The sequence below is a fragment of the Anguilla rostrata genome, chromosome 10 (assembly GCF_018555375.3).
Source record: "Anguilla rostrata isolate EN2019 chromosome 10, ASM1855537v3, whole genome shotgun sequence".
Classification (NCBI taxonomy): Eukaryota; Metazoa; Chordata; class Actinopteri; order Anguilliformes; family Anguillidae; genus Anguilla; species Anguilla rostrata.
Window position 1 is genome coordinate 12,000,089 of NC_057942.1, and position 16,184 is coordinate 12,016,272.

The following is a 16,184-nucleotide window of genomic DNA, read 5'->3' on the forward strand; positions in this document are numbered from 1 at the left end:
TTGGAACAACAATTCATGGACCAAATGGAGGAAAAATGTACACACAAAAAAACACTGAAACTGAATAGCAGAATATACCGCTGAAAGGTTGACCTATTACCATATTTGTTTACACGTATTATTAATACTGATAATACTATTCATATAATTGAATGTTTCAATTAAATCAGCAACCTTAAGTGTGAATCAATAGGTAAACACATAGCTATCACTGATCTGTGGTCTTTCTGTATTATTTTCTAAGATCTTTCAATAGTTTTGTACTAGTTAAAATATTGATTTGCTTCATTTACAGAGGGAATAACCATAAATGTTGAACCGAAAGATCTCAGACAGTAGAAACTGAGACTCCAGTCTGCACGTATGTCTAATAAAAGTGCACGGCAAACCACAGGGCAATGGACAGAAACCAGCTCCTGGGCATCAGTAGCGCTACTGCTGGCCAAATGAGAACCTTTCAGCATGTCCAAACAACACTGAGCACCTCACTGGAACTGCCAAAGACCACTGCTTAAGGAATATTTAACAGTCGAGTCACACTCTTGAAAAACAAATTACAGCTTTATGCTGGAACAATGAATCTTGATTTTCAGTTAAAATGATGGGAACACCACCGATACGGTTAAATACACAAACTCGCTGAATACACTGAAAGTAGAACAACCCAAATCTTTTCAACCGGCTTTCAAAATGGCCTGTGTATTGTTTGCCTGGCATCCAACATAATTAAAGGTCCTCGTTTTGGCTGGGGTGGGGGTGGGGGTGGGGGGGCGGCTGGGACCCCCATGTAAATGTTACCGTACATATACAGTCCTGTTTTTTTTGGATGGGGGGTGGGGGGCAGGTTCCTATAAAATTAAATACAATACAAACACAGAGCTTGCACAAAGGCTTGCCCCTTCCCTTTTCCTGGCTCTCTCTCTCCCTCTCTCTCTCACACACTCGTTTAGTGTGCCTTTCCTCTGTCAGATGGAGACCTGGGTCGGCTTTGCAGTAATTTGTTACCTGCCTGGGATGTCCTCAACAGAGGAACTCTATTGACCCTCTCCCCCCTCCCCCTCTCCACCACCCCCCACCCACCCACCTCGCTGGCGGAGCATCAGCAGCGGGCAGATGGCTCGGCCGCACAGGGGATCCCTGGCCGGGCCTTCCAGCCCCATAAGCCACATAATTAACGAGAGCCTCACTCAGAACCTGGCAAGCCTCTGCGGTCCCTCTATTGCACCACCTCACTATTCTGTGATTAATTGGAAAAGGGGGGGGGGGCTGGGGGTTTATTCATATTATAGTTATTATTTAAATTTACTTTACTAGGAAACTGTGTCTTCCACTCTGCAGCTGTACCTGCTCCTGCTTCCCCTTTTATGGGATTTTAGAATTTTAGATGCCAGGGTTGGATTATGAGAGGGTAACAGCAACTTTGGCAATTATTCATTGGGCACTTTTTTGGGTTGAGACATCTAATTTAATTTCTCATTTTTTGCTCTGATCTTTTTCATGGGCCTGTCTATCATATCCAGTAATATGATCTGTACAATCTACATTAAAATTAGTACAAATTTGAAGCACTTCATAAGGTTGTCAGCCTGAGACAATATGACTTACTGTGTTTAAAAAACCTATTCATCACTCACTCATCAAGTGCTTAATTACAGTAAGGCTGCTGACCTTGCATTTGGTTCAATCAATGTATTCAGATAGTCCACCATGAAAGATAACATTAGCAAAAATAGGACTGAGGTGTTTTAGACCAATGTAGACAGTTAACGAACATGGCCTTTTGTTGAGTCTTACCCGTTTGTCTTCTAAGACTGCTTTGTTCATCCCCAGTTCACAAAAAAAGTCCTTGCAACACAACAGTTTCATGTTTTGTACCGGCATTCACATCTACACAAGTGACACAAGTGAACGTTTAGAAAGGGGGGGAAAAAAGCGAAAAGTCTTGACTTTGCAGTTTTGCTCGTGTCACGTGATGGGTCGTCGGCTGTATAGTCTGTTGAACTTGTTTCATAGCCTTTGTTGGGAGATTAACAGAGCACACACAATGTGGAGCTAGACCCAGGCGGCCACAGACAGGCTCAGTCCTGGTAGAAAACACGCTTTGGGTCTACGGCTCCAGTCAGCACCACCACTATGCTACTCTTGCGTCAGTCCATCTGATCTGAGCCTTCCTCACCAAGATCTTCGGAATCTGCTCCGCCGTTGCCACCGCCGCTACTAAGAAGGAGGGGAGCGTTCTCAAATTTCTTTTCTACCCCCTCCAATGAAACCGTACCTTGTATCCAGGAGCACCATCAACCAACACAGTAAGTCACAGGCAACACCACATTTCAGCAATTTCCTTGTCATCCAGTTCAGTTTTTGTGACTGAGTTTCTGTTTTTTGTTAGTTTGCTAGCTTTCTTGCTTCTAGAGGCGAGGCGGTCTAGGGTACTCTGTTGGATAGAGGATCCTCTCAATGCTTGCTGCTGACTAGCCGGCTCACACTTGCCTATGCAGGAAACAGAAGGGAGGTAGGGGAGGTAGGGGCAAGGCTGTAGAAGGTGGTAACTGAACACTGAGAGACAGAGAGGGAGGGGGGCCTCTAACAAGACCAGGCCAGCTTGGTACGTGATGATGAGGCAATCACCTCTCACAGTAGTGCAGGGTGAAATTCTGGGAAACCTTCTTCTCGCCAATCCCCCATGGCTCAAGCTCCAGCTTGTCCTCCTCCTCTGCCTCCTCCTCCTCCTCCTCTTCCTCCTCTTCCTCATAGTGGCTGGCCTCCTCGATGGAGGTCTCCATGTGGTAGCTGTAGGGCTGCCCCTCGGTATACTCGTAGATGGTAGGCAGGCTGCTCTTTAGACTACATCGCCTGCGCAGAGCTACCAGCAGGGGCTGGGGCATGGTGAAGATGTCCACATTGTTGCCCAGGTCAATCCAGGCCAAGCTGGAGAACTTCTTTGGGTCCTTCATGACCTCGGACAGGTCCTTAATGATGGCCAGGGTTAGACGGTTGCCGTTGAGGGCAAGGGTGGTGAGTTTTGGCAGGCTGCCCAGGAAGGGCAACAGGAGCCTGAGGTTCTCGTCCTGGAGCTCGGTGAAGCTCAGGTCCACGGACACCACCATGTCGCCGTTGTTCTGGAGGTAGTAGAGCACACGGTGGACATCTCTGCTGGAAAGTGGGATGCCCGACAGGTTCACGGTGTCATTGGACAGCTTCTTCTGCAGTGTAGTTTTCAGACTGAGGGAGAAGGGGAAAAAAAGAAACATGAGATTTTCAATTTCTGAATGTGTAGGTCACTTTTGAACTTCTGAACCTCTGCTCTCATATGCTTGAAAATGATGGGGGGCCCTGACATGATCACAGTCAGCTGAGCATCAGGGGGAATCAAAATTCGCTCTCTTCCTCCATTTTGTCTTCCCCCCCTCCATAGCTCATTTCCATTTTATGATGTGTCAGAGGATGTCACGTAATTGTCTCATTGATTGCGCATTCACATATCACCCGGCAGTTAACAATGTAAATTATCTTTACTTTGTGTGTGTGTGTGCGCGCGCGTGTGACTGCTTGTGTTAATTGCATAAGCCCTCCCATAATAAGTCCCTTCCCTTTCATTGATCTGAAAGGAGCCATGTTATGTCTTGACTGTAGAAGCCACTTAAAATGTGTCAGTCAGTGCACAGCCAATTGATTGCGTTGCCTGCTGGCCGCTGATGTGCATAGCTCCGGACTCCCTGGGGCTCCGGGGCGGGGGGGAAGGGGGGGGGGGGCGGGATGTGGTTGGCGGATGACAGCGGCTGATGAACAGGAACGATTCAGCCAGAGCCACATGCCAGAACCCAGTACAGATTAGGAAACAAAGCATTAATTATACTGTAAACCCGGAACTGTTATGTAACCCCATACTGACCCAAAAAGTCAGGCCCATTCCTTCATTGTTTAGCCATAGTACTTAGTATCAGGACAGGGAAAAGGGTACAATTGTAGCTATTACTGTAAGATACCCTTTACCACATCAGTTGTCAAGTGCTTGATAAAGAAATATTCCCCTAACATGTGAATGACCTAATGGCAACTTGTATGGTGCAGTGTTCAAGGAACTAGGCCTGTAACTCAAGAAGTTGGGGGGGGGGGGGGGGGTGGTCAAATCCAACATGGGTCGCTGCTGTCACACCCTTGATCAAAGAACCTAACCCAACTTTCTTCAGTAAGTTCCAAGCTATACAAATGAATATGTTACATAGATATAAACTGTATAAACCATTCTGGATTAGGCTGTCTGCTAAACAAAGAAATGATAATGCAATACTATGATCCAGAGTTGGAGTTGGAGAAAAACAGTCAGCTTGGCGCTTGTTAATGTTGTAGGTTTTTGAAAACCTACAGGATGGAACAAATTAACAGAACGTATTGGTTCTTTCTCTGCACTTGTGTAGGATGTTAGGGAGTAGGGAGCCCGGGGATTGGGGTTGGATTCAGGGATTTTAAAATATTTTTATATATATATTTCCCACTTGCATCCTCTTGTGGTGTCCTGGGAACTTAGTGGCTCATGTCATTTTGTGTTACCCCTGTTGTGTTAGAGTAAGGGGGCCGGGTAGGCCTGGGGTGACCGCACGATGCAGAGAGCCCAGTGCCTGGGTTTGCCTGCGCGTCTGCAATAGAGCAGAAAAAAAGTGCGAGGGAAGAGAAGTTTTTACAGGGGATGGGGCTGGGGGCGGAAACAGCGAGGAGCAAGCCGACCGTCCCTATTGTGCCGTCCCGTGTCTCCATCAGCCAATGGCTCCAAAGCTGTCATCACACGGGGAGCTCAACTCCGTCACTGTGGGGTCAAAGGTCAACCTCCCCGGCGCGGGGCGGGTTGCGTTCACGTTGCGTTCTGACGGGGGGTTGGGGCGAGCGGGGGAGAGCGAGCGGCCCCCAGAGAAGCGCAGAAATGAGCATTGACTGAAGTGTGGGAGGCAGCTGCTGCTCTTACTGTAGCCCGTCTCAGATCCCCACGGGATCAGATAGAGCAGCACGCCGGTGGCAATCCGCCACGGATGACACGTCAGTGCTGCTGAATGCAAAATAAAAGGGGGCGCTTTTACAAAAAACAAAACGATAAACACACAATTTTGCCAGCAACGACACCTTCTGGTATTCTCTACTACAGAGTCAAGTCACAGACACTTCAGTTTCCCTGTCTATGTCCAGGCCTAATCCTCAAGAAACAAGAGAAACCACTGGCAGAATAGACATCGATGTTGCCTTCAATACTGTATGTTGTAGTCCCCCTTTACCTCAGCGGGTGACTTACAGCAGAAAACAATGGTGAGCCTCAGATTTGTTTAAAGGGATATTATGTAATATTTTCCTCACTCAGTGTGTGGTGTTACACTTAATGCCTCTCATCGCACTAATTAAACCCAGTGGAGTCAAGAAACGAACCTAGCCACAGTCAGATTAAAAATTCATTTATAAGATGACTAGGAAATATTTATAATCCAGATGGTTGCATAGTTTATTTTGCACACCCCCCAGCCAGCAGACTCATAAATTTGCTGTCTCTCGTCATTATACCTGCCACTTTCTGTTCTGCGTGAGCCAGGAAAAAGGGCCTTCAGCAAACTGGAGCCAAGATTTGTGGAGCTATTGATTTCTGTAGTGAACCACAATTAATACACTCAGCCTCCTCGCCCATCTCTCTCGTGAAGGTGTCCGGAATCCGTTTTCACAATAAAAAACACATTTTATGTTTTTTTAATACAGCAATGTAATTCCACCTATTTTAAAACAAGCTAGATATAGAGCAGCCCTGCAGACCACGTGTACCCTCAGACCCTTTAAACGCATACACAGATGACGTGCTCTGCTGTGTTGAAAGGTAGACTCCAGCATGCTGGTCTCCACAGACATGCTTATCCAGTCCTCGGCTTGTACGCCAGTCCGATCAGCTCATTCACGGCGTGCTTCATCACTGTCCATCGATGCACGCATGGAATTAGCCAGCTTGTTTGTCTTCTGCTCGGGCCAATCAATAGTTCCTGCGTGGGCTCAGATCAGCGATGCTGCTGGGTCCAGGGCTATTTCGGGTCTGAACCCCCCACCCGACCCCCCCCACCCGAAATTCCGATCAATGCAACAAAGAATTCTATCCAAGTGTTCTAAAGCGTCTTCACGTTTTTTCAGTGCTTCATGTCACTACAACCCGTATAGGGCTTTGCTTTTGGAGCACAGGGACACTGAGGTGACAGCTGAGTTACTGGATGTCTTCGGTGCAAAAATGAAATTTTAACTATAGTTATTCTTATATTATTATTATTATTATTATAGCCCTGAAGCCCTTGGCTGGTGTCTGCAGCTTGCAGCAGATACTGGATGGCACAGAATGGTACTTGTGAGGCTGGAGCAGCTTCTTGCTCCACTTGGCAGTGGAGTCCATTCTTCTCTACGCTCTGAGCACAGAGCGCTCCACGCCTTTCTCTTTCAAAAGTATGTGCTCTAAAACGGTAGCCTGGTCATTCGAGTGTTCTGAGGAACAGGGTGAAAACATGGTTTTTACGAACTTGACTGGGGATGTGAAGCTTGTCTGTTCAAATCCCGGGCAAGAGCACGGAAATAGTGCTTCAGTAATAATTGCTTCAGTATATATAAAATATCTCAATCGGATCTATGGAACCTGATTACTTCCAAAGATCAGATTACTAATTGGCTAATATGTTGTGCAACAGGTTTGCCCTCATACACTGGAAAATAGTTTTTTTTTCTTCTAGACTTCTCATGTTTGCATTGGATGTATCTATGCATTTGCATACATTTGCATTTTAACAGACGGATAAACGAAAGGAGATGAAAGTGCTGCTCCACTCAGCAATATTCTTTTCACAGCAGAATAGTGAGCAGCAGCTTTAGATAACCCAGGCTGAATATTTTACTGAACATTCTCTCCTTCCCACCCAATGGAAATGCTATGTTACAGTCGACATTTTCTGTGTCGAATCTTCGTACTAATCCAGCACTGCAACTGTGGCAGGGAACACTTAAAATATAACATATTCGCCAAGTATTTACTTGAAAATTCACAAACTATAATTTTAGAAGACCCTATTTAATACTAATATAATTAATGATAATTAACTATGAACATTATCCATCAACTGCAAGTGCAGTCCCCGAAAGAGCGCAGCACTTGGGAGTGGATTCAGAGAGCATCCCTTTTCCTCTCAGTGGTATCAGTGAGGCAGGCAGGAGTGTGAATAACACACAGGTCTTTTCACAAACACCCAGAGCACTCTGATGCGTAATTGTTTCTGCAGAGAATGCAGATATTAGGTGAAACGTGAACCCTGAGGGACTACGGCTCAATTGCTGGACATGGGAGCTACAAATGAATTCTATTGTAACAGACTGTTTGGGCCAGTACTGGGGTCCACAGTCAATGCAGTAGGCAGTAAATGGTGTGATTCTCACATAAATCGAAACAAAAAGACACAACTTCAGCTACTTGCAAAACATGCACTTGCAATTATAGCAATTAGCAATATTGTCTGACTTAAGTCAGAACAAATAGATTTTAGAAATCTTTAGAAATCTATAGCAGAATGTATTTCCGCACTACACTAAGCACTTCTGCACTAGCCTACAGTTCTTGATACTTACCATAGGCTCAACAGTAGTATAATATGACATGCAGAACAGATCATGAACAAATACAGGTTGCAACTGCTCTATTATCTTTGTTTTAGCTAACCCATTTTCCAAGAAAATAATGTGTGCCTTACGTGAGTGCTTATGAGATTTAGTGCTAAAGAAGCATGATGGAAACTGTGGTTCAATACGGAATTGACATCACGTATCTCAAGGGCAGCAAGTCAATGGCATTTAAAAACAGTGTGAAACCAAAGAAAAAAAACTATTCCCACATTTAAGCATTTAAGTGATAGGCTAGAACAGCAAATGCAAAATGGTTTATTTTGCATGTGCACAAATGAAAAAAACAATGATAGATTAGACCACTTTACAATAACCCTATTATAATACAATAACCAATTACAATTCATACATTTTAGGTGCTCAACATGCCCTCAACCTTTATGCCACACTATAGCTATAACGCAGACATGTTGAACATTTAAATAGTGATATATGAACTAATAATAAACGCATACGAAAAAGGTATAATAAAAGCCTTTCCATTAGAAGTACATTTAAGATAATTAAATGGGATATGATCTTGTAAATGTTAAACCACGACTTACCATTACAAGCTCTGTTTTGGGCTCTTAATATATTCAGATTGAAAACTGACTGCACTTCTCTACAGCTTGGAATTTAGTGCATGTTCTGAAAACAAAATCTGTGGATTTTTTTTTTTTTTTCCAAGCAAAGATGAGTGCGAGCAGAGATGGCACAGTCAAAGCGGGGTTGGGGAAAGCAGGTCGCTACAGAACAGCCTCTCTCTGAGAAAGATCTTGGCTGAGATCCTGATTTATATTGAGCAGCGAAGACTGTTGGATTCAACAGCACAAGAAACGTCTCGTGGGCTGTGCTTTCATCCTAAAGCTACAAGAGTGGAATACTAAAGGTGGCAGTGTTAGAGAACATGCAAGCACCGCTTGAGCTGCACATGCGTAAATCCAGTGTATATCTAAATTTCCATAGGAGCTCCCCTGTGAATCCCCTTCCTCCAAAAAAGGAGAACAGGATATGATCATTTTCAGCAGACTGACTGCTCAGTTCACATCTGTATGGCCTGCCCTATTTTGAACTGTCATGTTCCACAAGCTTTGCTTAGAAGGTGTCAGGCATTTGTATTAGAGCTGGTTTTTGAATGCTGGGATATGGTTTTAATGGCATGGTGGAAGGCTCGCCTTCAGCTGCCAATCAATTTTCTCTCAATCGAGTCGAGATGAGGGGATGAACTGAATACTGAGGGCAGCAGTGCCCTGGGGTATACTGACAGCACAGAATGGTTTGCCCAACTGTCTATCTGACAACAGATATAGAAAAAGGGAAAATACTGTTTAATCACTAATGTAGATAGCAAGTCCCCAAAAAATGCATTTATATTTTAAATAAAAGGAGGAAATGGCCATGGAAGCTATAATCTGCTTCTCAGGTATCAGTACTCTTCACATCTTGTATACTGTCTCCAGCGTCCCTGGGTCATGTCCTATTGAATATTTCTAATAATGACTTATTCAAGATTTAATTTCTGGGTTTGCTGTTGAGCCTGAAGCGTTTTAAATTGCTTTCATTGTCAGGTCAGGTATTGTGATTCAGTTCCAACCAAAACACTTATTTATTCTTGAAATATCCTTCAGTTGTAATTTTGTACTTCACCTATGAGGTATATTATTGTAATTCCTTAATATGAACCCTGGATTAAGAATTCTACAACAGCAACAAAAGAAAAAAACCAAGGGGAAAATATATAAATACTAAGGTCTGTACTTATCATCTATTATGGGCATGCCTTTGTTACAGGACGAGTGCTTTTTTGAATTACACACTTTTAAAAACGGCAGATTGTGTTGGAGAGAATGAGATCGTGGACATGCAGCTTTGGCAGCATCCCAGGGCCTATGATGTAGACTCTCTTTAAAGCCCCTCTTTGTTGGGCTCATTCTTTGCCTCCCAGCAACCGGGGTTACGAGTTACCGTGACATCTTACTTCACACCCTGTCCCTACGTAAGACAGACGCTTCTGCAGACTTTCTTATGCAACCATGACAGTGCAAGACACAATTTCTAAATATTTTGGGAAGCTAGCATTCTTTTATCTGAACGAGAGGGGACGTCAGACAGCACACACTCCCATTGTTGTCTTTTCCCTTCCGCAGTACGTTGCAAGCATAATGGCCGCCATCGGACATCTTGTGTAGACAGATCGGGCAGAGCCACGGCCAGCATGTGGGTGAACAATATTCATAATCACAAAATAAGACGTTCGTGCGATATTCTCCTGACCTGAAAAAGATTTCCTGAGGACGACAGCACAGATGATGGCTTTCAGTCAGCTGAGAGACAAGCCAGAATTTGTAATTCACCACGGCCAATAGCGGCTCATGGCAGGAGGAAGAAATCAGACTGTGGAACCCTCCCCACAGCGTCGGTACTCGCCAAACTGGATTAATTGAAGTGGAGGAGGACGACGACGACCATTTGCTGGCGAAGAAGTCTGGTAGTATGGCTCAAACAGAACTGGTCCCAGCTGGACGACTCCCCACATCTTCTAATGAACTTCTGAGTACATATGGTAACAGCTAATCCCACAAGGGCATTTCATAAATCTTTTGGGTGACATTGGACAAATGAAAGCTCGAACAAACTGAGAGATTAACACAGAATGTCATGGAACCAACAGTATTACCAATAGGCACATAATGCAATATCATACATTTCAAGATATTAAAACAAATATGCAAAAAAAACATGCATTTGGGAACAAGAGACAAAGAGAACATAATGTTCTGTACACAATGTATCTTTCAATGTGCTATTAACTTAATAGAGAGAGATACACAAGCGGAATACAATTATCTATTATGCAGTAAAGGAATTATCCACTGAATACGAGCCACTTATGTCACTGTGTTAGTCAGAAAGAAAGCTGTCATTCAGCTCAACTAATGATTATTAGTGTGATCTTGATGAGGAAAAGGGCATTAGATCTCTAAGAAAGAAAGGGTCTCCTTCCTCTCTGTGCTGGAGTGATCTGACTGTTCTGACCTAAATAAGCTTATCATCTCTGAATTACGCCCCTCCCATACCCCCCCTCCGTGTGCATAGCAGTGGGCTGCTGGCTAAACACCTCTGGTACAGAAACCGAGGCTCTAATGACACTCGTGGTTTTAAAAAAAGAAAAAACAAATCTCCTTAAGTGGCAATAAAAAGGGTACCTGGTGTTCCTGAACAGCGTGTGCGTTTGCATTCACCTTGAGAGAAGCCCTGTCGCACAAGCTTTTCAGACATCACGGCTCTCCAGGCTGTCTCTAGGAAATCTATTCTCTGGAAACGAGCGTGAGAACCTAAAAGAACCGCACTTCCTATAGGGTACCCCTCAGACAACGGGATTAGACTTGCGGAGAACCTGCTGAAAAAAATCCTCCAGTATCCTTATTTTTCAACAGATTTTATGACATTTAAGTCTTGTGTAAATGTGCTGGCGACTAAGGTTTTGTACAAAAACCACAATTTCAGGGACTTGATGCACTGTTAAGCAAAGTAAAAGCAATAATGTAGAGATAAAATGTACATGCTCAGCCAGACCATATCAGCAAATGGTTGTCCTTTCATCAAACTCAGATTCCAGGTGAGGAATACAAATGCCTAGACACATTATTTCAGCTGTTCTGCTTTACTTTGCAAACAATCAGTGCGGTAATAGCTAGTTGCTTCTCGCCTTGGTGCAGAAGCACATACATGAAATAGACAGCGTTTTCAATGTGCCCTAACCTGGATCCAAGCCTTCGCATTGTCAGCCACATTACAATTGTGCATTCATCCCCAGAACTCTGCATCATGTTAACAGTACAGCCTTCTGTTTCTCTGTGTTTTATGCAAATGACCACTGAGTCCCCATGTTGCAAATCCTTGATGCTTATGAACAAGCAGTGTGAGGCAGGTGTAGAGCTGGAATTCATTATTTACACTGGAGTGTGCGTGTGTGTGCGTGTGCGTGTGAGTGTACTGTATGTGTGTGTGTATGCATGTCTGCATGTACGTATATATCTGTATGTGTACTGTATGAGTGCGTACGTATGTGTGTGTGTACTGTATGTATGTATGTGTGTGCGTGTGTGTGCACACGCGTGTGCGCCTGCATGCATGTGGGCGTGAATGTGTCTGCGCGTGCGATACAGAAGCAGGCCCCCACTTTATTGTTTCATTAACGTGAATCGAACAGAGCCTGCTCCATTACGGAATCTCATTCCACTCCGTTCTCCCTCCCTTCTCTCTTTTCTTCTCCTCCCTTTTATCCCTCGCTCCCTGCTCCTGACCAGAAAGCTCATTTCATGAGCTGCTGTGCGAAGGCTTGATCCACACCCCTGCACCCTGTCATCTTCCTCTCCGGGGCACACACATGCAGGCAGAGTACATGCCGCCACAGGCAGGCAGGACAGAGTTCACACTCTCCCTCTCCGGTCCTTCGCTCGCACCACCGCATCGCCCAGGAATCCGCACACAGGACCTCCGCCTCCTCTCTGAGATTTACATTAGGGGAGAGACGTACGACAGGCTAACGCTCTTCCCGGCCGAAAACGAATCGACCTAGACGGGAGAATAAACCGGCGGGAGGGCGCGGCGTGCCAGGGAAGCGGCGTGGGCGGACGCGCCAGACGAGCGCGTCCATCACCGTCGCCTCTGCCGCACCGCTTTTCCTGCGTCAGGTTTTTTTTCGCCGGGAGCCGTCCTGCGCATCGGCCCCGCCTCCGCGAGGAGACGTGGTCTGCATCACGCAGCGCTCCGGCGTACCTGTTCCCCGACAGCTCGCGGGGAGAACAATGTCACCCCCAGGAGCCTGACGTGAATCACCTGACAGTCAGCACCTCAGGCGGGGTTTCTCCTCGGGCAACTCCGCCAGCAGCAGGCTGCTGTCCTTGGCCTGTGACTGAGGGGAACTGGGATTTTAATTAAAATTTGGCGTGGGCTGAGGGCTTGGAGAAGCTCTTCAGTGGAAGCGGGGGCTTCACCGTTAGGCTGCAGGGGAGGGCTTCTGGGAGGGCTCGACAGAAACCTAGCTGTTTGAAAAAAGTGGCCACTCATCCAACATTATACTCGCCGGCAGAAGCTACCCAAGGTCAAAGTACAGCAAAACGCAGCTCTCTGTGTACCTTACTGAATACGGCTCATCAGATCTTTCTTTAGTCAAGGAGTGCAGCATATTGTACAGCATCCATTGCCTTTTATTTGAGAGAAATGACTTTGAAAGCAGTATGCCTCTAAACCGACGTGTGTTAAACGACACACCCGGATTTAAGGGGCAGTGTTGTCAAACTTTCTAGCATCCTTTACTTGTGTCTGCAAGGAAAGTTTTGGTAACTCGATCCTACATCATAAACACATTAAAATTAGGCCATTAGAAATCCATGTTAAAAACAAGCCCTGGGAGGGGCATGCTCTCATCCAATGGGAATGAATCCCTGGCACATTAGGCAACCAATCTGTCCTTTATACAACACTCCGGTATCGACTGCCAATGTCTGGCTGACATACCATGTAGATGGAAAGAGGGGAAAGGAGACAAAACCTTGCTTCCCGTTCAAAAAATTTGGAATCGTTTTCAGGATGGACGTGCTACCCTGGCCACATCTAACAGCACCCATGCTCTGAAATGTACATTTCCAAGCAGGGAGGGACGGGCCATCGGCGCACTCACTTCAATTGCCTTTACATTTCCCAATTACACTGTCCCGTCCCACAAAGTGGCCGCTGATCATTTTACAGCAGAGGACATTACAAGAGTCCCCTGTGCACACGTCGCTTTCTTCCCCTTCCTAGTGCCTGGCAACTACTCTCAACTGCCATTTAAATCACCCAGTGCCGGGCAGGGGCTGAGCCAGAATGGGATTTATAGTCTTTGCCTGGCTCCCCCAGCTGTCTATGAAGCAAGATTATGTCACTGGGCGCCAGCGCTGCTGTTCAGATGCATTTGCGGAGAGGAAGTGTCAGCCTGGCTGAGTGTGCGTCAAGGGTCAGTTGAGCACCGGAAAGCCAGGCCTCTTCTTGCTTAAGGCCCCGAATTGCGTCCCCTCTCTGTGTTAATCAGACGAGCTCAAGGCCACAGCCCGGATTCCGGGTTCCTCTCTGTGCACACCGCCCACTTCCTGGCACCGCTCTTCCCATAAGGCAGCTCCTCCATGTCTGCCACACATTCCCTAGCTGCCACCATTAAAAAGGGTCTTTTAAGCACCCTCTTTGAACTTTTTAATTTGTGCCTGCCTTATACTCATATTTCACAACTAACAAAATATAATTTTATTGGTTTCAGACATTTTTTCAGAATGGCCAAATTGTGTTCACGAAGATCAAACAATCAAACTGTTGTACTGGATCTAAATAATATAAATTCTTTATGTAGTCATAAGCCTGTATTTAATCAACATTTGACTTATAACCTGCCTTACAAGTAAATGCAGTCCATACTTTTTCTTCACAAATTCTGTTTGGCAAGTTGTCTTTGTGGTTACTGAACTCACCAAATTATGTATGAAAAAACAAAAACAACTCTTGCTTCTAATTGTTAGTTAAATCAAATATTGATTGAATCCCAGTTAGTATAACTATAATGGGTTTACAAAACAGGGACATTTAGCAAAAGATGCTAAATTTAACATCCCCAGGACTAAAAGAGCAAGGGGTCGACACTGTGTTCTGTGGTAATGGTCAAAGCAGATAGTCAAGTCTCCAAAGCAGGCCTCCATGAATAAATGATGCCCTTTCGTACCATATTCCTTTCTTCTGGGAGTCGGAGCGATTTTCTCTCCGTGTCCCTCTGGTGGACCCGGTGGCTCACTTTGCAGGGTTTTTGTTTTTGCAAAGGCATGAATGTTTTATCGTTCCTCCATTATTCAACCGCTCCTTTATGAGGCCGGCAAGGAAGAGGAAAAGCCCCGCAGCGGACCCAGGTCCCGGGGAGAGTGGAGCCCGCCTGCCTGCATTCGCTCCGGCTGTTTGTGGCCTCCCACGTACTTCAGGTCTGGCCCTGGAGAAGGCTGTCCCCCGCAAAGGCAGCGCTCGGGCTGCCAGCTGCAATCTGGATCAGCCGGGGATCTTCCGCGGCTCCAGCTGGTGCTGAAGTGGGACGAGCCCGTTCGCGTGAACGTGAACGCCCCCCCAACCCCTCCCACCCACCCACAGGCTTCTCCCGGTGCTGTCGTGCTTCCAAACCACCCTTCCTGCCCTTCTATCCTGCTGATGAGCAAGTGCTGATGTTCTTTTCCAGGAGCGTATGTGTGTTATTCGCTACGGAGTCCCCACAGAGCAGTGCAGATCACATGACTGAGGCTGAACAGTTGGTCCGCCCCCATCAACAGCACCGTTTCAGCACACATCCAGTAAAAGGTGCAACAAAGAGCTGCAAGGCTTCCCACAGTACTGCTTCACTTAATCCTGAAAGGCCTATATCCATGGTGATGGGGTCTGCGCACACGCACACGTACACACACACACACACACACACACACAAATATATAAATAATAGATAGATGGAGGGTACAGTAATAATGCAACACAGCTTGAGGTCGGAAGCAGTGGGCAGTGGGAGATGAGCACTCCAGGAGCACTCTGAACACCTTGGTCACCCCTGCGTGCCCATCTGTCCCCCAGCCCACCTATCACATGGCAGCAAGTATCCCAGACTACCGAAACCCCTCCCCCAAAACCCAACACCACCCACACCTATGCTTGTGCACAAACCCCAAGACCCCCCCCGTCTGTGGGAACCTATAGGCGTGATCAAAGAGGGTCGACTATGCATTGAATCACAATGAGGAACGGCATCTCAAAACCGTTGGTGAAACAGAGCTGGCTTCACTAGCTTTTCATTAGCTTCCCCCACCCCCCTTCGCAGTCTTCGGCGGTTCGATTTCCATCGAAAGAGTTGTGATCCCAAGAGGGCAGGGCTTTTCCGCAATCCGACGTAGCGAGCGCCTTGAGCTGGAGAGAGCGGACCTGGGCTGGAGAGAGCGGACCTGGGCTGGAGAGAGCGGACCTGGGCTGGAGAGAGCGGACCTGGGCCGAGACCGGAGCCCGATTCCCGCCTTTAGCACCGCTGCAGTGACAGGCAGGCAGGGGAGCTGGCGGCGGCTCAGGCATGAGTCACAGCTGCGGCTGTCGAGTCATCACCTCTTGCGGGCCGGCACGAGCACGGGTGCGCGTGGGGACCGTCACTCAGGGTGGCACAATAAGCTGGCATTATCGCAAATCGCACAGCCCACTTAAACCTGGCTCTGGAAACCACGAGCGCACTTACAAGCATCGGCCACACGCACTTCTGTTGCTACGGGGAAGAGGGACTTGCCATAGGGGAGAATTCACATGCACACCTGATGACGCCTATACACTGCAGAATACAGATTTGGCAAAATGCACATCCCCAGAGAGACTTCAGTTCCTAGTCCAAGCAGAAACATCTTGCTCTGAAGGTTCATTTGTTTTGACATTTCAGGGGATGTTTGGGGGTGTCTGCCATTTCGGACACTGGCACAATGTAAAGG

At 46.4% G+C, this 16,184-nt stretch overlaps 2 protein-coding genes across 3 annotated transcripts in view; one reads left to right on the forward strand and one right to left on the reverse strand.

Moving 5' to 3' along the window:
- Positions 1 to 16,184, forward strand: part of LOC135264975 (glutathione hydrolase 1 proenzyme-like) — a 63,436-nt gene that overhangs the window by 9,601 nt on the left and 37,651 nt on the right. The gene's annotated exons all lie outside the window — the stretch shown is intronic.
- The window catches only part of LOC135264976 (leucine-rich repeat-containing protein 75B-like), a 40,039-nt gene continuing 24,940 nt past the window's right edge, over positions 1,086 to 16,184 (reverse strand). Inside the window, exon 4 of the mRNA XM_064354118.1 lies at positions 1,086 to 3,222. Coding sequence (XP_064210188.1) covers positions 2,625 to 3,222 — 598 coding nt within the window. The 3' untranslated portion in view covers positions 1,086 to 2,624. The remainder of the gene's footprint in view (positions 3,223 to 16,184) is intronic.